At 65.4% G+C, this 20,752-nt stretch overlaps 1 protein-coding gene across 4 annotated transcripts in view; it reads right to left on the bottom strand.

Moving 5' to 3' along the window:
• The window catches only part of PITPNM3 (PITPNM family member 3), a 74,820-nt gene that overhangs the window by 9,940 nt on the left and 44,128 nt on the right, over window positions 1-20,752 (bottom strand). Inside the window, exons 5-17 of one of the 4 annotated variants that reach the window (XM_064582561.1) lie at window positions 18,557-18,633; window positions 18,004-18,239; window positions 15,712-15,901; window positions 12,859-12,981; window positions 12,308-12,492; window positions 10,122-10,294; window positions 8,907-9,077; window positions 7,632-7,826; window positions 7,084-7,232; window positions 4,863-4,979; window positions 2,556-2,672; window positions 2,192-2,340; window positions 1,830-1,979 (exon numbers count right to left, since the gene is read on the bottom strand). In XM_064582561.1, coding sequence (XP_064438631.1) covers window positions 1,830-1,979; window positions 2,192-2,340; window positions 2,556-2,672; window positions 4,863-4,979; window positions 7,084-7,232; window positions 7,632-7,826; window positions 8,907-9,077; window positions 10,122-10,294; window positions 12,308-12,492; window positions 12,859-12,981; window positions 15,712-15,901; window positions 18,004-18,239; window positions 18,557-18,633 — 2,032 coding nt within the window. Of the gene's footprint in view, window positions 1-1,829; window positions 1,995-2,191; window positions 2,341-2,555; window positions 2,673-4,862; window positions 4,980-7,083; window positions 7,233-7,631; window positions 7,827-8,906; window positions 9,078-10,121; window positions 10,295-12,307; window positions 12,493-12,858; window positions 12,982-15,711; window positions 15,902-18,003; window positions 18,240-18,556; window positions 18,910-20,752 lie in introns of all 4 variants that reach the window. The other 3 variants (XM_064582558.1, XM_064582559.1, XM_064582560.1) reach the window with 3 other exon arrangements.

Here is a 20,752-nt window from a genome sequence, read left to right as displayed (position 1 = left end):
GGCTCTGTCCTGCTCTTGGGGTTCTGTTCACTTGGAATCCTGGGTTACGGTTTCTCGTGCCTGTGACTTGTCTTCCCCACGGGACTGAGCTTCCTCCCTCTAGGAGTTCTGTCTGCTTCAGTTCCCAGCTTGAGCCTGGAAGGGTGGAGGCAGGGAGGGAGGGGGAGAGAAACAGGGAGGGAAAGAGGGAGGGAAGGAAAGAAGGAGGGATGGGTGGAGGCAGGGAGGGAGGGGGAGAGAAACAGGGAGGGAAGGAGGGAGGGAGGGAAGGAAGGAAAGAAGGAGGGAAGGGTGGAGTCTGGGAGGGAGGAGGGAGGGAGACAGGGGTGGAGGCAGGGAGGGAGGGGGAGAGAAGCAGGGAGGGAAGGAAAGAAGGAGGAAGGGGTAGAGGCTGGGAGGGAGGAGGGAGGCAGTGGTGGAGGCAGGGAGGGAGGGGGAGAGAAACAGGGAGGGAGGGAGGGAGGGAAGGAAAGAAGGAGGGAGGGGTGGAGGCTGGGAGGGAGGAGGGAGGGAGACGGGAGTGGTGGGAAGGAGACGGGAGTGGAGGCAGGGAGGGAGGGGGAGAGAAACAGGGAGGGAAGGAGGGAGGGAGGGAGGGAAGGAAAGAAGGAGGGAAGGGTGGAGGCTGGGAGGGAGGAGGGAGGGAGACAGGGGTGGAGGCAGGGAGGGAGGGGGAGAGAAACAGGGAGGGAGGGATGGAAAGATGGAGGGAGGGGTGGAGGCAGGGAGGGAGGAGGGAGGGAGACAGGGGTGGAGGCAGAGAGGGAGGGAGGCAGGGGTGGAGGCAGGGAGGGAGGAAAGTGGCCCCTCTCCCACTTTCCTACGGGCAAAACCTTTCTGTGGGCTGTTTCCAGCCACACCCGTGGCCCCGTCCGAATCCGGCTGCCGACCCGGTCCCGCCTACTCCCCACACGTGCTCTGCCCTTCCCTGTCGTCACGCTGCATCGTCTCTCTGGCCGATCAAAATCAGCAGTGTATTTTCTTCTTCTTGCTTTTCTACGTTCACGACTCTTTGTGCAATGGCGTGGACTGAACACATGCATCCATCCATCCTCCAGAGGCTGTTTCTAACGCCACCTCTCTCAGGAAGCCTGCCCTGCTTTCCCCAATCTCCCCCTTAGCCCTGTGCATTAGCTGGTCTCAAAAGGTGGCCCCTAGGGAGCCAGGTATCCCACATTCACACCTTTACGTGGCCCCTTCCCCGTGAGTCAGGGTGGATCCCACCACTACTTACGACCCACAGAACGCAGTGCAAAGGTCACTGCGACCCCCAAGGCTGGGTCATAAGAAGGCCTGCAGCTCCCCCTGGGTGTCCAGACTAGCCACGGAGAGCAGCCACGTGGACAGAGAGCGAGTGAGCCCAGCCGAGGAACAAGAGCTCACGTGAGTACAGAAGCCACATCGAACTGCAGCCTAGGGGGCCTGCAGACGACCCCAGATGGCCACCTGGCTGCGAGTCATGGGGACACGTGACAACATCAGCAGAGCCCCAGCAACCCACAGGACCACCAGAGATGGAATGATAAATTATTATTTTTGGCTGCTAAATTTGGAGGCATTTCTCACAGAGATAATCCAAATACACCAATTGTATCCTGACCAGGATCGGAAGTCGGGAGACCAGGCCTGATTCACCGCAGAGATAAGTGGACGCAGGGAGGGAGCGGGGAGCTGGGGTCCACGAGTGGCAGGGCGCTTCCGGGGGGCCCTGAGTCACGGAGACCAGGACTCCCCGGCTCCCGGCCCAGACAACACGCGGCCGTCTCCCCAGGCTGCAGGCTCCTGGCCCCGAAGGCAGGACACCTCCCTCGCAGGCAGGGAACACTCACCGGACAACGTCCACCGCCCCCGGCCGGACCTTGGGGTCACTTCCCATGATGGACACGCTGGCGGCGAAGGACCCGTCGATGCTGAACACCACGCACTCCATGCCCCGGGGCAGTACCGTGAGGTAACTCATCGCAAAGGTCTGGTCGCCCCTAGAAGGCATCTGCCTGTGGTCAGCCGTGCATCCGGGTCAGGTGTTGGCCTGAGGCCAGAGGTCAGCCTGCAGCTGGGGCCAGAGCTCGTGGGGGCCAGGGTCACAGAGAAGCTGGCTGGGCCTCCCGGTGCCAGGCCGGCGACCCTGTCCATCTCCGTCTCTCCCCACGGACAGGGACGGGCCCGCGGGAAAGCACAGCCCGCAGCTCACCTGACAACCATCTTCACCGGGTAGACGCCAACCCCCAGCCGCCGGGGCCGCGGCACGCTGTACGTGATCCGGCCGCTACTGCTGGTGATCTCCGTGTCCAGGTGCACCCAGCGGCCCGAGGACGGCTCTGCCATCACCAGGATGTCCACCTGCGTGCGGCGGGGGCGGGGGCTCCCTGAAGGCGGGGGCTGCGGCGCGGCCGAGGGGCCAGGCCAGGGAGCTCTCCGCCCGGCGCCCCTCCCGCCTCTCAGACACGCCGAGGTCACGCCTTCCCCCAGCTCACCTCCGCGGCCTGCTCCAGGCTCCCACCACCCGGCCCGCCCCCCGCCTTCACAGCCCGCGAGGGACAGCGCGGACGCCGTACCTTCTCCCCGGTCAGGGCCACCATGTCGAGGGGCCCATACATGAAACGCCCCAGCAGGACCTGGGGGCCGTCTTCGGCCGCGATCACGTCGTTGGCCCGGTGGTTCGCAGTCACGTTCTGAAAGGACAGAAGCGGGCTCGGCCGGAGCTGGCTTCTTCCTGACACCGTCCCTAGGACGGCCGGAGGGACGTGTCCCTGCCGCATCATGCCTTCACGGTAGACCTGAGCCGCGTTCCCGCGGGATCTGCGAGGAACACAGACCCGTGGACCCCAGCACAGTCTCCGAGGACAGACAAGCAGGCTCCGCTCCTGACCATCCCGCACACCCCGAGGGAGCGGTCGGTCCCGACTGTCCTCCTTCCCGGGTCCTGGCTGGACGTGGCCGGGACGCCTCTGGGGCTCCCTTCCTGGCCCGGCTCACGCCCCATAGCCATTTACTGGGAGAGCGGGATGTACCAGAGCGGAGGGAGCTGCGCAAGGACTCCATGTGGGCCCCCCACCAGGCACAGCCGCTCTGGCCCCCACCCCCACACTCCAGAGCATTCTGGACTGGGGTCATTTTGTCTGTAACTGTCCCGATGTCACCGTCCTTCCAGTTCTGGTTTCCATTCATCCTGCAGTTCAGAGGCCCCCCCGACCGCCCACCACCCCCAGCCTTGCTCCCAGACCCGAATCCCTCACGTCGGTGACCCTCCCCTTACAGGGCTCTCCCCACACCTGCCGGGGAAGCACCGTGAACTCGTGGCACCCACAGATGACGTCCGGATCCTGAGCCGAACCCACATGACCTTCCAGTGCACGTCCCGTTGCTCCCCATCCAGCCCGTGGCGCTGCCTCCGGGCCTGGGCTCACCCGGGCGCCCCGACTCCGCGTGACCCGAATGCCAGCCCACCCACCACCGCGGCCTGGCCCGGCCTCGCCCAGAAAGCACCCGCAGACTCCTCTCAACCCCCACGGTGTCTGCGTGCAATTCAGGCAATTCAGCTGCAGGCCCCTCACGGCACGAGTCCCTGGGCTGGGTGCCGGGCACGCGGGGACGAAGCAGTCAGGCATGCTGACCTGGACACAGTCGGGGGGCAACACAGGCCCCCTACAAGAGCACTCGAGGGGGGAGAGTGGACTCGTGCGAATAAACGCACGACAAGATGGGGAGCGCAGAGCCACACCGCCAGGAGACCCGTCGCGCTTGCCGGGGTGGCCAGACTCCTCACCAGTGCCCGCCCCCACAGGGTGCAGACTGGCACAGCGGCCTTGGAGAAGCTTGCCGGCCCCTCCCACAGACAGACGAGCTTCCCGGCTGGGTCCGCACCCCACAGAGTGAGAACACATGTCCACGCAAAAGCCCGTTGCATCGCTCCAGGCCGCCGGCCAAAGGTGTGTCCCTGTTCTGTGTGTGTCCCTGTTCTGTGTGTGTCCCAACAACCTGCACTTGGGACACACACAGAACAGGGACACAGAACAGGCCGTGAGGACGTCAGGACAAACGGGTGTGTCCCTGCGAGGCGAGACCGCTCGGCCACCCGCTCGGACGTGGGACGCCCCACAAGAGAGGCCTGACGCAGAAGACAGCAGCTGCATGACCCGTACACGGAGGGTCCACGGCGGGCGAATCCACAGAGAGCGGTGCTGGGGTGGCAGGGGGTGAGGGGCACGAGCCAGGGGTCTGCTCCTGAGGCCACGACCATGTTCCAGAACGGACTGCAGTGATGTTTGCACATATTGCGACCACGCCGACATCCACTGAGCTGGGCACGTTTACACGTGGTGTAAAATGTGGCTATAGCTCGATACGTAAGTTTACAAAAACAGCTGATTCACGGAGCGCCGGTCACCTTCTGTCCTCGGGACTGTTCTTAGGGTCCACGTCAGATGTTCCCACCAGGCCAGGGGCTGTGTCCCTAAGCCCCTACGCTCCCCCCAGCAGAGGACACAGTGGCCACATCCACACTTGCACTTATGCCTCCCAGACTCCTATTCCTGCTTCAACACCTTGTAGAGGTGACTCTCATTCACGGAAGCCCTGCGTGGCCTGCCCTGAGCGTCCTTTTCTCGTCTTCCTCTCCCTCTATCATGGCAAATACCACAGCAGGCCACGCTCAGTGGTGAAGCAGATGGTGGGCCCCACGGTTGTGGCCAGGACTCTGACTCACGTCCACATCTGCGGAGGCCGGACCTCCAGCAACTGCTGCTCAGCTGGTACCCCCCCGCAAGCCCCCCCGCAAGCCGACCCCAGTGCCCAGACCCCCAGAACCCCGCTCCCCCAGCCCTGCCACAGCCCGCTCCCGGTGGCCGCCAGGGAGCACGCACCCGCAGCTTGACCTGGGTCCTCTTACGGAGCCACTTCTCCCGGGGGTTGGCGGGGCTCAGCGCCGCAGGATCCAGGCCCGCGCTCTCCTTGACAGTCACGCTCTCATAGCGCATCACCTGACGAACAGAGGAGCAGGGCTCCAGGTCAGCCCGGCTGCCCTGCTCCCTCCGCCCGGACTGTCAGGCCCACCAGCCTGTGGCCGGCCAGGCCTCCCCACCTGCCAGCCTGGGACCCTCAGGGGGGCTGGGAGCCCCAGGACCCGACAGCTGGGCCCAGAGCACGGGGCTCTCAGACGCTCAGCTTCTGCCCGCTGCGCCCGAACCTCGCGGCGTCCGCTCTGTATCCCTTCTCTGCCCCGCTCCTTCCCTGAGGCCGGCCCCTCCCTCCTGCCCACTGCGGGCATTGCTCCCGCCGCACCCCCACCCACCCCACCAGGGCGTGCCCTCTAGCACCCAAACATGCTGCTCCCGTGCCCGTCCTGAGGATGTCTCCGTGCCTCTCAGAACCGTGGCATCTCTCCGTGGTCCCCCACAGCCACACCCCACGAAACACCCACCCCACCCATGCAAGGCTCCCGCCCGCCCCACCCCTCCCCTGCACCTGCTCCTGGCAGGCTCGCCCCAGGCCCCCCAGCAGCCACTGTGCACGAGGCCCCCTGACTGTGCCCTGCCCAGCTCAGAGGCTCACTCCCTCTTCTGCTCCGTCCCCGGGGACTGGTCTCCATCCTCTGGATCTGCGGCTCCCTCCCCGGAGGTTCTCTGCCTACAGTGACTCCCTCAGCATTTGGGGGAGCATGACTACAGACCTGGTCTTTGCTTCCGGCGCAGAGCTCCTAAGACCCTTGCAACTTCCTAAATGCTGAGAGACCTAAAGGTGCCTTTTGTCTGTTAATGAGGTGGCATTTGGACCCCACCTAAGGGGAGGCTGGAGGCCGGGAGAACTCCCAGTCCCCCCACTGACCAATGCGGACGGACGACTGACTGACGGGCTGGAGGTCGAATCGATCACCAAAAGCCAGTGGTTTAATCGATGGTGTCTAAGTAATGAAGCGTCCACGAAAGCCAAAAAGAATAGGGTGAGCGCGCGGGGGTGCTGGTGGATGGGGCTCCTGGAGGGGGCACGGCGGCCCTGCCCCTGCCCCACACCTCGCCCTGGGCCTCCCTCCCACCTGCTGTCCCTGAGCTGTGCCTAACAAACTGACGATCCAGTGAGTAAGGGGCTTCTCTGGGGCCTGGGAGCTGCTCTCGCTAACTGACGGAACCCGAGGTGGGCTTCTCGGATCGCCCGTGAGGCCCAGGCAACAACCTGCACTTGGGATTAGCTCCGGTGGAGGGTGGCGGCCTGGTGGGCTGAGCCCTCAGCCTGTGGGTAGGTGGGGTCAGAGCCGGGCCGCACTGTCTGGAGGAGAGCTGCCGGGCGTGGGGAACCCCACACATGGGAATCAGGGGGCCATGCCCATCACTGGCTTACGTGCCATCCACGTGGGCCCCAAGCTCCACTCACCTGACCTCCTGATCCCCGGCAGGCACCCCACTCTTCCCTGGTCCAGACCCAAGATGGCTTTCCACACCCCCGCCTGGCCCTGCTCCTCCCCAAACCTAGAAGCCGCCCCCAGGTGCTCGGGGACAGCAGGACCTGCGGGCCTCCCCTCTGTCACATCCGGCGGCCCCCTGGCGCCCCACACCAGCACCCAGCTGCCGTCCCGAAGTCGGGCTCCCAGGCTGGCCTCACAACGGGCCTCCTGCTTTCTCTCTGGCCCACCAAGCAGCAGACACAGGATTCCCTCCCAGACATACAGTCAGCTGACCGCTCTCCCTCGTCCGAGCCCTGCCGTGGCTTCTCGTGGGACACAGAACAGAATCCATCTCCTGCCCTCGGCCCCCAAGGCTGCACATGGTCTGTCCTCTCCGGCCCCACCTCCCGGCCTCCTTCCTCCCAGGCCCCCCCAGTCGCTGGCCTCTCTGAGGACCCTGAGGCCCTTGGAGGGACAGGCATTTGTCCCTTGTCTCCAGGATGGAAGATGGGTATGTACTCCCAGGTACTCTCTCTTTCATTTTCTAGAAAGTACCACACTGTTGACCAGAAGCCCATGCTCTTCGTGAGACCCACTGTCTGACCTTGCGACCCCCCACCTGGCTAACGGCTCCAGGGCCCAGGGTGGCCTGCAAGGTCGCCCTCTCCCACGCACAAGGACCGGCCCTCCAGGAAGGGGCGCAGTACCTGTCTCAGGATGAAGGCCACCACGTCCGTGGACTCCCAGTAGCTGGCGTGGAAGAGGTGAGGCAGGGCCACCGTGGGGAAGGCCGTGAGGACGTCAGGACAGTACAGGGCGTAATCGATGCGCTTGGTGCCCCACCACTTGGCCGTGACTGTGGGCCCGAGAGAGAGGTGAGGACAGTGTGGCCGGCCTGGGCCTGGACCCACGGGGCCGTGTGAGGCCAAAGCACCCAGCTCACACCGAGCTCCCAGCTTCCCGCGGCCAGCAGCTCCTTCACCTGCTGCCCCCAGGACAGGGGCTGCACACGGGACCCCGGGAGTGGGGGCCGGCCCTGCGGAGACATCCGGTCTCATCCCCGGGATGCAGGGTTAGGGCTCGGGCTGGGGTCGACGTCAGTCTAGGCCACGGCTCGGTCCACAGGGCCCTCTCCGGGCCAGAGGTCAGAGCTCAGTCTGCGCTTCCTTTATGGTTCCTGGCCTGCCCTCAGCAGCCACCCCAGGGAAGGTCCCTCTCCCTCCAGCCAGGCAGGGCCCTGAGGACCCTCACTCACTGCGGGAGGCGCCTGCGGGGGCCAGGCTGTCCGAGGACCCCGAGCTCTCGCTATGGGAGCTGTCCTGGCTCATCCTCCGTCCTGGGCGCTGGGCCCGCAGGGCCTGGGGAGACGAGGCGGGGGCGTCCGGAAGCGGTGGGCTGTCCCGCGAGCTGCCCTCCAGGAAGAGGGAGCTGTGGGCGTGTAGAGCATCCGCTGCAGGGGGAACGTCACAGTCAGGGCGAGGTCGTGCGTCCCCGAGCTGCCCACACTGCGCCTGCCCCACGTGGGCGGGAGCCCGGGCACCCGGAGGCGCCAGCCACCTCCCACCCCCCCACCCTCTGGGGCCCCCGGCGGGCCCGGCTGGGCTCCACCTCCTCTACGTCGTGGGCCCTGCGCATCTCTGGGAGACTGCCCCAAAAGCGTGGGCTGAGGTCACAGGGTGACCCGTGACCACGTGCTCTCGTTCAACTCCCCCCTGAGCCACGGAGGACTGAGGCCGAGCCTGCGTGTGAACGGCACTCCAGCCTGGGGGCTAAGGTGCTCTCTGGGGCCAGGGCGTTTTAGGGTGCGCGGGGGGAATGTTCAGAGCCATTTCTGTCTGCGGAAGCTCTTGACAAGTAGGACTTTGGAAATTAAGTTTCTGTTAAAAATCGGGGGGGCGGGGCTGGTTTTTAATCCCGAACGAGCCAGAGGCACTGCACCCTCCGCCCAATCTGCCCCAAAGCTCTGAGCAGGCTCTGGCCAGACTTCCTCAGCGGGGATACGGAGCCGAGGCCCTGGTCTCCTAGCCCTGACCACCCGTCGTGGGCCTCCCCTTGTCCATGCCTGGTCCACTCCACTCGCGCCCCGGAGGCTGGCCCTCCCCCACGCCCCCCGCCCTTGCTCCCCCTGCAAAGTTCCCCTGGACCCCCGTCCTCCAGGTCATCCCCACCTGTCCCAACGCCATGTCCAAGGCCCCGTCTTCCGAGATGCCCACCGGGGGTGACACTCCGTGCCCTGCCCTCCAGTCAGCACCCAGTGTGGGCCCCTGGACTTGCAGCCAGGCCTGGCGGCTCGGGCACTGTTGGTGCCAGCCACAGGAAGCCGTCGGGGGCAGAGCCTGGAGCCCCCAGGCGCCTCCGCGGAGCAGGTGCGCACGCGGTGGGATGCTGGGAAGGCAGGGGAGGCGGCTGCTTCCCTGGCTTCGGCTCGGTTGGAGCTCGCAGACCCTGCTCCGTGGGGGCTCGTGCCTCCTTCAGCTACTGCGGGACCCAGCCCCGGGCGCAGCATACCCTCGCACCCCCGCGAGCCTACCCAGGAGCAGGGACTGTCCATCGCCCAGCGGGAACCTCTGGTAGCGGGGCACGCTGACGGGTGGCACCAGGTGGAACTTGGGCTCCAGCAGGGGCTCCAGCCGTGAAGCCGAGGGGTCCGCACAATGGAAGAAGCTGTATACCTGGCCGCAGGCGGGACGCACCTGGAAGCCTGGGGGTGAGAGGTGATGGGGTGACGGGGTGCTCGCCCGACTGCAGCTTTGAGTCGCCCACCCCCCTGCTCAAGCCCCTGCCTCGGCTCCCTGCTACCAATAGGGGCAAGGCCGTTGTGCTGAGCTCGGCACTCGAGACCTTGCCGACCTGCCCCCTGCCCGCCCAGGAGCAGCACCGGAGGCCCCAGCACTGCGGCCGAGGCGCTCGCCTGCAGCCCCCCACCCAGGCCACGGTGTCCCCCGTCTCTGGGCCCCTGCTCACGCAGCCCCTCCCTCCGCTATCTCCCCGAGTCAGGCCCCTGCGAATCCGTCCGGCTTTCACGTAGCCGCTGCCTGATCTGCAAGGCAGACACGGTCCGTCACTGTGGCTCGGGGCGTCCCCGAGGCAGCCGGGTTCACGGCCGCCCAGAGCCGGCAGAACGCTTCTCCCACAGACCAGCAGGTGTCTCCACTGGGGCTCCCTGTCCACCGGGCTCAGGGGGCTGGCCGGCCCGGTGTCCAGGGAGCCCTCGGCTTCCTTGGCAATGCCGAGGGCGGCCGCGGGATTCTGCCTCACTCCCCAGCCTGCCTCGGGCAGAGCTCCCCCTTCTCATCCGTCCCGTTGTGTCAGCGTCGGTGAGCGCTGGTGCTAAAGCAGCTTGAGAAGCCCCGACACGCGGACCCTCGAGGCGCCCTCAGAATCACGGCGGAAGCACCGCTGGGCAGATCACTGCGCTGCGTGGTTTAGAGCAGTGGGGGCAGCTGTCCAAGGTGAGGGCACTGTGTGCGCCCGGGTACACGCAGGGGGCAGTACGGCCGACCGGCTGCAGCAGGCCTATCTGCCTGGGCGCCGGGGACGGGCGGCCGCAGGAGGGTAGACTCGGCTTCTCTGAACAGGGGCGTGAGATCCACCAGCGCCCGCGTACCTTTGCCCCATCAGGGGAAACCGCCCCCCCGTCTCCCCGTCCCCCACACCGTCTCCCCCAGCCCCTCCCCGAGCCAGAGGGCCTGACGCACCGCTCCAGACACACGAGGCCTCTCAGGCCCCAGCCCAAGCCACCCACCGTCCAGCCCGGGCAGCACCGTCCTCCGCATGGCCAGGACCAGGCCCAGGGGCGAGCCGAAGAGGAAGAAGTCGGACACGTCGAAGTCCAAGCGACCCAGGCTGACCTCGGGCGGCTGGGACCCCCCGGCTGCAGGGGGCTCGGCCTCATCCTTCAGCACGCTGGAGTGGATGCTGCCCCAGGGAGAAAGGGCCCGGAAGGCCGTTAGGGAAGCGCGCAGGCTGAGCGGGGAGAGCCCAGCCCTCCGTCCCCGCGGCAGCCTCCGAGCCCACACCCAGCCCCGCGCTGGCCACCAAGGCCTGACATTCGGCGAGGGCAGCGGTTGGCCGGCCCACGTTTCCTCTGAAGGGCCAGATGGTAAGCATTTCAGCCCTCGGGGGCCATAGGGCCCCCGCCCCGTCTAGTCGGCAAGCAGCCAGAGGAGACTCTTGGACAGACACGCTCGGCCACCATCCAATAAAGCTGTATTTCCCCAGCGGGGCTGGGAACCTAGGAGCACCCAAGCACCCCGCACAGGGGGAGGCCTGCCCCATGGTGCCGGCTCAGTGGGGGCCGCCCTGCGAGGTCCTGCATGGGCTCCAGAGAGGCCCGGCCGCACACACCCCCGCCCGCCGGTGACGTCAGGCCCGCCGGGATTGGGCCTTTCACCGCAGCCCGCAGACGCAGCCGCACAGGAAGGGGGCGCGGGTTCCAGCCAGTTCCAGGAGCCGCTGCTCAGAGCCCAGGCTGACGTTCAGCCAGGGACCCAGAGGGGCTGCCCAGGACGGGCTGCAGAACCGGGGACTCCCCGACCTTCCCGTTGGCCTTGATGCTCAGAGTTTAAGACCGCCCGGGGGATCCCCGGATCGATGAGGCGATTAACTGAACGCACATTCAGCCAGAATCCTCAGGGTGGACGTGAAAGGGGATTTTAGAAATAACAATGAGCGAGGGTCCGGGAGCGTCTGGGAGCTGGATGTGAAGGCTCGCGCTGCGAGGATGGTGCTGGTGTTGGGCGGTCCGCATGTCCCTAAACACGCAGGTCAGCTTCCTCGCTGCCCGAGAGACAGCCATCCGTCCCTAGCACAGAGGGAAGCTGGCCCTGCTGAGCCAGCTACAGAGGGCCTCCAACCTCTTCTCATTCCCCAAATCTGGGGCCTTCTTAAAGGATTTCTCAAGGATGAATCAGGAATGTTGCAATGTCAGCTTGCAACCCGCCTTGGAAAGTGGCTGTCAGAGCAGCTAGAATAGTCCGAGATCTGACTACGCAGAGCCTCTGATCTAGCGGATGCCCCTCCAGAAGGGCACCTGAGTGGGACAGCTCTCGACACACACAGACCCGTTTACGCGCAAACATGTTCACCAGAGCGCCACCTGTAATTTCAAAGCACGGGAAAAGCCACGCAGCCAAGTCCTGGGATGAAGTGAGGTGGCCATTCACTCAATAAAACATTCCCTGTAGAGAATACTCACCAACTACTTATTACGTAGGGAAAAAATCAGAAAAGATCACAATATGAGTAGAGTGAAACTATACGGGAAGCACGTAAACGGTATATACAGAAAGGAAATGCTCGGAAATGCTCAGAGCAGGTCTGTTTTGCAGAGCTTGTGACGACCTCACGTACCTGTCAGTGGGGTAAGAAAGGAGAAGGGACAGAGGGCAGGGGCAGCCCCTCCTGGGTGGGCTAACACCGGCCCGTGTCCAGAATGAACCTGCAGGTGACTCACTGAACTCCGGGCAGGAGGCACCGCCCTGGGGCCTGGGAGCCGGGACGCTGGCCCCAGGGCTTTGGCAGCTGCCCTTGCCACCCCAGGAAACTTCCCGGCCCACGGGGGCCTCTGCTGCCCCATCTGGGAAATAATAAGAACACACACCCGGAGTGGCTCCCAAAACACACCCACATCCGCTCTTGGACCACGTTCTCAAAGCCATCGGCGAAGCAGGCCGGCAGCAAGGGCCCTTCGGCAGAAAGAAGGCACTGCGCGGCCCAGGGAGGGGGACGGGCTGTCCTGGGCCTCTGCCAGTCGGGGTGGAGCAGGGACAGGGTGCAAGGCCCACGCAGAGTGGCCGGGGTCCCAGCACTTCGTGCTCACCCACGGGGCCCCTGGAAGGGCCCGGCAGCCATGACCGGTCTCAGGCCTCCCAGGGGCCTCTGAGCCGGGGCCCCCTCTGCCGCGGACACCGTGCTAGAAGGAGCGCTTACCTCGACAGGAAGGCGTGATGCTGGGTGATGGCCTCACAGTCGTAGGTGGACGAGTCGCTCTGTTTCCGCGGCAATGGCCTCTGGGGCTCCTCATCCTCGGGCACGCTGGACACATCGATGCTGCTTTTGCTGAGACGCTTGCTGCTGGCCAGACCGCATGCCTCGTCTGCCACAACGGGGCTGTCCTTTGGGGCCACGCAGAGGACAGGAGGGCACTGCGGCCACCGGAGACCCCGGGGCCCCACCTCCTCCCCGGGGTACGCGCGAACCCCTCTCCTGAGGTGTGAGGGCGGCATTCTTCCGAGGAGCCCCACGGCAGCGACGGTGGGATTTTAGGCACGGGCGACCCCCTGGACTCTGGACAGCCATCCAGGACCTAGCCCTCCGTGAGTCCCACTCTTGGGGGACCGTGAAGCAACGCTGCATAAGCTAGCTACCGCGGACAAGTGGGAAGGCTGACGTCCCCTCCCCCAGGAGAGGCCCCTGCTGCCCTGGGGCTGGGGGGCTCCCAGGGACAGACCCCTGTCCCATCCCCACTGTCTGGCCCGCACCTGCGTGCTGCTGATGCTCCCCTTCCGGCTGTCGCTGCCCGGGCTGTCACCCGAGGGCCCCACACTGTAGCAGATGGCATCAAAGGCCAGGAGGCCCCCCACACAGTCCCCGATGAGACACACCTGGAGAAGACACAGCTGGGACTGAAGGCCTGCCCACCGCCAACCCCGCGCCCCCATATCCAGCCAGAGCACCAGGCGCCTGTCCCCGGGAGGGTAGGGAACCTGTCCCGGTGAGACACGGAGAGAGCCCCAGTGGGGGACAGGTGCTCATTCTGCGGTCGTGGTCGGCCTGACGACAGCACTCAGGCTAGGGCCGGGGTCCGACTCGGCCTGAGGACGGACAGCACTCAGGCTAGGGTCAGGGGTCAGACTCGGGCCAGGGTCGGCCTGAGGATGGACAGCACTCAGGCTAGGGTCAGAGGTCAGACTCGGCCTGAGAATGGACAGCACTCAGGCTAGGGTCAGGGGTCAGACTCAGGCCAGGGTCGCCCCCAGGACAGACAGCACTCAGGCTAGGGTCGGGGTCAGACTCGGGCCAGGGTCAGCCTGAGGATGGACAGCACTCAGGGTAGGGTGTCAGGGGTCAGACTCGGGCCAGGGTTGGCCTGAGGACGGACAGCACTCAGGCTAGGGTCAGAGGTCAGACTCGGCCTGAGAATGGACAGCACTCAGGCTAGGGTCAGGGGTCAGACTCAGGCCAGGGTCGCCCCCAGGACAGACAGCACTCAGGCTAGGGTCAGGGGTCAGACTCAGGCCAGGGTCGCCCCCAGGACAGACAGCACTCAGGCTAGAGCCAGGGGTCAGACTCAGGCCAGGGTCGCCCCCAGGACAGACAGCACTCAGGCTAGGGTCAGAGGTCAGACTCGGCCTGAGAATGGACAGCACTCAGGCTAGAGCCAGGGGTCAGACTCAGGCCAGGGTCAGCCTGAGGATGGACAGCACTCAGGCTAGGGTCAGAGGTCAGACTCAGCCTGAGAATGGACAGCACTCAGGCTAGGGTCAGAGGTCAGACTCGGGCCAGGGTCAGCCTGAGGATGGACAGCACTCAGGCTAGAGCCAGGGGTCAGACTCAGGCCAGGGTCGCCCCCAGGACAGACAGCACTCAGGCTAGGGTCGGGGTCAGACTCGGGCCAGGGTCAGCCTGAGGATAGACAGCACTCAGGGTAGGGTGTCAGGGGTCAGACTCGGGCCAGGGTTGGCCTGAGGACGGACAGCACTCAGGCTAGGGTCAGAGGTCAGACTCGGCCTGAGAATGGACAGCACTCAGGCTAGGGTCAGGGGTCAGACTCAGGCCAGGGTCGCCCCCAGGACAGACAGCACTCAGGCTAGAACCAGGGGTCAGACTCAGGCCAGGGTCGCCCCCAGGACAGACAGCACTCAGGCTAGGGTCAGGGGTCAGACTCAGGCCAGGGTCGCCCCCAGGACAGACAGCACTCAGGCTAGAGCCAGGGGTCAGACTCAGGCCAGGGTCGCCCCCAGGACAGACAGCACTCAGGCTAGGGTCAGGGGTCAGACTCAGGCCAGGGTCAGCCTGAGGATGGACAGCACTCAGGCTAGGGTCAGGGGTCAGACTCGGGCCAGGGTCAGCCTGAGGATGGACAGCACTCAGGCTAGAGCCAGGGGTCAGACTCAGGCCAGGGTCGCCCCCAGGACAGACAGCACGCAGGCTGGGGTCAGGGGTCAGACTCGGCCTGAGGATGGACAGCACTCAGGCTAGGGTCAGGGGTCAGACTCGGGCCAGGGTCAGCCTGAGGATGGACAGCACTCAGGGTAGGGTGTCAGGGGTCAGACTCGGGCCAGGGTTGTCCTGAGGACGGACAGCACTCAGGCTAGGGTCAGGGGTCAGACTCGGCCTGAGGATGGACAGCACTCAGGCTAGGGTCAGGGGTCAGACTCGGGCCAGGGTCAGCCTGAGAATGGACAGCACTCAGGCTAGGGTCAGGGGTCAGACTCGGGCCAGGGTCAGCCTGAGGATGGACAGCACTCAGGCTAGGGTCAGGGGTCAGACTCGGGCCAGGGTCGGCCTGAGGACGGACAGCACTCAGGCTAGGGTCAGAGGTCAGACTCAGCCTGAGAATGGACAGCACTCAGGCTAGGGTCAGGGGTCAGACTCGGGCCAGGGTCGGCCTGATGACAGCACTCAGGCTAGGGCCAGGGCTCAGACTCAGGCCAGGGCCGCCCCCAGGACAGACAGCACTCAGGCTAGGGCCAGAGGTCAGACTCAGGCCAGGGTCGGCCTGAGGATGGACAGCACTCAGGCTAGGGCCAGGGGTCAGACTCGGGCCAGGGTCAGCCTGAGGATGGACAGCACTCAGGCTAGGGTCAGGGGTCAGACTCAAGCCAGGGTCGGCCTGAGGATGGACAGCACTCAGGCTAGGGTCAGGGGTCAGACTCGGGCCAGGGTCAGCCTGAGGATGGACAGCACTCAGGCTAGGGTCAGGGGTCAGACTCAGGCCAGGGTCAGCCTGAGGATGGACAGCACTCAGGCTAGGGTCAGAGGTCAGACTCAGCCTGAGAATGGACAGCACTCAGGCTAGGGTCAGGGGTCAGACTCAGGCCAGGGTCGGCCTGAGGATGGACAGCACTCAGGCTAGGGTCAGGGGTCAGACTCGGGCCAGGGTCAGCCTGAGGATGGACAGCACTCAGGCTAGGGCCAGGGGTCAGACTCAGGCCAGGGTCAGCCTGAGGATGGACAGCACTCAGGCTAGGGCCAGGGGTCAGACTCAGGCCAGGGTCAGCCTGAGGATGGACAGCACTCAGGCTAGGGTCAGGGGTCAGGTCGGCCTGAGGACAGAGAGCAGGCAGGCCAGGGTCAGGCTAGGTCAGGGCAGGTTGGGGAGGCCGTCCTACCTGCCCACTGAAGCCGATCCCATCAGGGGACTTGAGGAACTCCGCGTAGACCTGGTTGGCCCGCTCAATGACGGTAGCCACGGCGTCCTGGTAGCGCGGGGAGGAGATGGCCAGCAGGGGCAGGGCGGCCAGAGGGACGTGGTCCTGGCTGTTGCCGAGGCAGCCCTCATCGTGGCTGTAGGGGTTCAGGCTGCAGACAGGGTCAAGGGAAGCCCAGCCGGGCTCAGGAGCGGCAGGCAGAGGGCGGCGCAGACACAAGCTGGCCACGGTTAGGCCCCTGCTCAGGGCTCCAGAGGACGAGCCGGGTAAGAGCCAGAGTAAACACGGCGCAGGCGGGGTGTTTGGGGGGCACTGTGCTGGCTTCCTGTGCATCTGTGCCCGCACGAGCCTGGGATGCGAGCCTGGGGTCCCCTGGGGTAGCGACCCTCCCCTTCCCTCTTCTGCTGGGCCCCAAGCGACACCCCGATCACGGAGGAAGCCATCTGGTGCGGATCAGGATGGGGACATATCATCAGAGCAGACTTCCTGGAGGAGACGGAGTTTGGACTAGTTCTCAAGGAAGGCTTTAGGGACGCTAGAAAGGAGGAGAGCGAGCCCTCCAGGCGTGGGGTCCCATGTCAGCCGCCACTTGCAGATGGGCACACAGCTGCACGCATGACCTTGTGTCCGTCCTTCTCGGGAGAGGGTCAGAGCCTTCGTGGGCTTTGTGGAAAGGACCACGAGAGCCTGCCCTACAGCATCTTCACGGCCAGGGCAGAGTCCAGCCCCCTCATTTCCCTGCTTCCTCACCAGCAAGTCTCTCCCTCTGTGGGTGGCTCAGACCCCTCTGGGGTCAGCTCCCAGCACCCGCCCCAGCCCATACCCCCACCTGGCCTGCCTCTGTCCCTTGGCCGGGAGGGACCAGCCCCCTGCCCACGGCCCAAGCTCAGGCTGACGAGGGCCCAGTGCCGATCCTGCTGGCGACCTGACAGAGACCAGGACAGGCGACGGGGCTCAGGGTTTTCTGAGCAGGTGGCAGAGCCCTCGTGGTGCGCAAGCTGGCCTAACAGCCCTTCCTCATCTCCAAAGAACACAAATTAGAGGAAACAGGCCTCAATTGCAGCCGGAGAGATTTTAATTAGCTGAGCAAGAACTCCCTCCCGGCAGTGACTGGTGTGATGGATGGCCGGTGAGGAGCTGCCTGGGGGAGTGAGGCCGGTCCCCCGCCCTCCCCTCGAGTGGCCGGGCTATCCATCTTGCCGGTGATCAGGCCGGGGCTGGCTGACCCAGTTCTGGAGGTCAGACGTCCTTTGGGCGAGGGCCCGGGGTCCTGAGATCGAGAGCACGGTAACTCCTGACAGCCAGAGCGGGGAAGAGCCCACTTCCCAAGTCCCGTCGCAGGGCAGGTGCCCAGGACGCAGATTCCAGGGCTCCTGCCCTCCCGCCCGGAGACCCCAGGGTGAGCCCTGGAGTCCCGCATTAAAAGAATCATGTCGGGCTGGGGAACTATGACTCATCCCGTCCTTTCTTCCAGCTTGGATGGAGACCTGCCCTGCGCGTCCCGTGACTGCAGACGGTCAGAGGGGAGGCTGTTCTGGGTCCTGGAGGCAGCAGAGACCCTCCTGTCTCTCAGAGGGAAGAGTGAGCCCCGCACGCCCTGCTCTCTCCCCCAGGGCCCAGGGGCAGGCTTGGGTGAAGAACCCCGGCCCAGTGAGCGCGCTGCCCCATCCCCTCCACCGGATGCCCACGAGAGTGCCATCCCTCAGTGAGGACGAAGTGAGTCACAGCTCACCCCTCACTGTACCTGCTGCACCAGCCTGTGGGACCCTCACAAAATCTCCAGCAGGTACTTAGGACATGATTATCCCCATTTTACAGAGGAGGAAACCGGCACAGGGCAGTCTCCCGGGTCCCCCGCGGAGCCCTGCACCACCTGCATCAGAACACACATGCCCACTGGGCTCAAGAACGAGGCTGCCCGGGTTCGACTCCCGGCTCCAGTCGCTGGGTACCCCTGGGGGGATTTGCATTAGCCTCTCGGGGCCCCGGCATCCTCCTCTGGGCCAGGAGACCAGGGCCTCGTGAGCACCGGGAGCAGGTCTGCACCACCGAGGGGGCTGGCGCCACCCGGCCCGGCAGAGAAGGACACGCCACATGGCTGTTCACTGCTCTGGACTCTGACCACTCCCAGCACCGTGCTCAGGTCGGTCAGGGCCTGACGTCCCAGGGAGGTGCCCCAGGCAGGGAGCCCCGCCACGCCATCCCCACCAACCCCGGCCCGGCCAGAAGGGCAGGAAGGACTTAGAGACTCACTTAGAGACGAGTGAGAAGGCGTCCGAGCAGACAGCCGGGCAGGGCACGAACTTGATGAGGATGTGGCCCAGGGCCGCCGGGAAGTGGGCACGCGTGACCTTCTCCAGCACAGAGCTGAAGGTGTGGATGTCGGCCGCCTTGCAGGACGGGTCCCCCACGCCCGTGTCCAGGATGTTCCCCCCATGCAGCACCAGCAGGAGGACGTGCGTCTTGCAGGAGCGCTGTGGGCAGCCTTCCTAGAAGGACATCAGCCGGAATAGAGACAGGCAGAGACCCACCACCGCATGCGCAGCTGGCCTGTCTCCATTCCCGACGTGGCGGGACCTCCTGTGCGTTCAGAGGGAGGCGCACAGGCAGCCGGGTGACCAAGCCCCCCGTTGTCGGGGCAGGAAAGCTCCTAAGAGGCCCTTCTTGTTCACATGGGAGCCAGCAGCCCGGAGAAGGACAAGCACCTGCCCAGGGTCCCACAGCAAGTCCAAGGATGAGGAAGTCAAATGTCTGCCAGAAACGCTGACCAGAGGGGCGCCCAGACACCCCCAGAAGCCCAGCCCACCTCGTTGTCTTCGTGGATCTCGATGCTTCCCTGGGCTGGGAACCTCTGTCTTCTCAAGGAGACCCGATACAGTTCTCCTGCGGGGAACAGAGGACTCAGCACCTGTGGGCCTCCCTCAGGCCGGGTTGCAGGCGCTCCCTGGGGTCCGGCTGGGGGGACAGCGTCCAGCCCCCAGCTCCAGATCAGCGGCACCAGAAACCTTCGTCCCCCCAGGGAAGGGAGGCCAGCAGGGCAGGCCCCCGCACGCGCAGTCCCTGGGGCCGGGGAGGCTGTCCCAGAAAGCACCGTCCTGCTTTTCTTCACACGCGACAACAGCAACAGCAGAAACGCCCTCTGCTGACTTCGGCTTCCAGCTGTGGACGCAAATGTGGGCTGAGCACCCTCTGAAGCCCGGAGGCCCGTTTCAGGTCTTTCCTAAAACATCTGCCTGAAGCCATCAGAGCAAGGCCTTGAGTTGGGGGCCCAGGGCCCGGGGCAGGCGCACCCCACAGGCATGGCAGGTCTGGGCCCACACTCCTCACCACCACCGGGAGCTCTGGTGAGGCCGCCCCCAGGGGAAGGCTGTCCCCGCCTCCCTCAGCTGCCACTCCGCCTCTGGGGCCTCCAGCCTGGGCCCTGGGACCTGCAAGCAGCAGCCGCAGACTGTCTCTGGCCCGCCGCCTGTTTTTGTAAATAAAGTTTTATTGGAACACAGCTGGAGCGGTCGGCTGCTCACACAGGGGCCTTGGCGGCAGACTTTCCTAGTTGCCACAGCGTCTTCAGGGCCTGCAGAGCTGGAGTATTTGCCCTCCGGCCCTTACAGAGACGTCTGTGCGATCGATACCTAAGTTCCCGGAGTCTGGGGTGGAGAGAGGCCCCCTTGCTGCCTGCCCGGTGCCACCTGCCACGCTGACCTTGCTTCCTTCCTCTCCCTGCTCCCCATGGGAAGGACAGCATTTTCTCTGTGAGGCTACACCACACAGCTAGACTGTGACCCACTCGTGTGCCTTCAGTGACGGGGAACTCACTCACCTCCTAGAGCAGCCAGTTCCGCGCTGGGACAGTCTTTGTTTCCTTGCACACCCCCCCACCCCCCAGGGCCTGCCGCACCTGCCAGGAGTCACATGGGAGTGGGGAGGCTCCTTCCAGGGGCTCTGCGGGCAAGCCTGCAGCAGGGGCGGGTGGGGACCCAGCCGAGGGTCTGAGTCCGATCTCCCAGCCACCCCTGGCCCCACGGCGTTTGGTAACAAGGAATTTTTCTTGGAGGGCAAGTGCACTTCTGAACTCCTCGTTCCTTCCAGACACGGCCCTGGTCTAAGGGCAACTGCTTTACGAGCAGGGGGCTGCCACCCACGCCGGCGTGGGATGGTTTCCTCTGATGGAGGTTTGGCCTGGAGGTGGAGCAGGGAAGCCTCGGGGTGAGGGAGGCCTGGCTCGGCCCACACTCCCTCCAGCTCCTTCCGGCCGCTCAGCTCTTCTCCATAACATCCTGTGGACCCTGGGCCCCGACCTCAGGACAGGCTCCCAATACAACACACGGGGAGCTGGCCTGGTTTTTGCCGAGCACTTACTGTGTCCCAGACGCCGTCCCCTACTCCCCACAACCGCCCCCAAGCTTTGGGTCTCTGGGTATTAGTCCCATTTTCGGATGAGACATCCGAGCCTCACAACTCCTGCGTCATGGGCCCCAGGCCCCACCACGAATAAGGTTGAGCGAGCCAGCACACCCAACAGAGGACGCCGCCCGACGACGGTCCGTCCTCCCCGGGGTGGGGGCGGGGGGGTGACACCACGATCCCCGTCCGCAGGAGAGGAGACGCTCAGGCCGCCCGGCACGGACCCCTCCCCCAGAGCAAAGCAGCCACGCTCCATGGTGCGTGTGGCCTTGTGTGCGGCTCTGGGGCCCGTGCGGACCAGGAGACCACGACTTCCGAGGCTGGGGCGGACCTGCTTTGGAGCCAGAGTGCCCGAGTCCAAGTCTCGCTCTGAGCGGCTGGGTGAGGGGGCTCGGTTTTCTCATCTGGGACATGGGCTGGCGGCCTCCCAGGGCAGGGGCCGAGCATGAATGAGCTCAGACGTACCCGCGCTCAGAGCGGGGCCGGCCACACACCAAGTCTCTGTCCACGTCAGTCGTGCATGCGGAGGACAAGCCGGGCCAGAGGCTGGCGGGGACGTGGCTGCCTCCACACACGCCGCCCTGCCCCCAAGTCCCGCCCG

This window comes from Mirounga angustirostris, unplaced genomic scaffold (genome assembly GCF_029215605.1).
Source record: "Mirounga angustirostris isolate CCGP_5_RB_7025 unplaced genomic scaffold, mMirAng1.0.hap1 SCAF_17, whole genome shotgun sequence".
Taxonomy (NCBI): Eukaryota; Metazoa; Chordata; class Mammalia; order Carnivora; family Phocidae; genus Mirounga; species Mirounga angustirostris.
The sequence above is the reverse complement of the archived record's forward strand: the minus strand, read 5'-3'. Positions and strand labels throughout refer to the sequence as shown.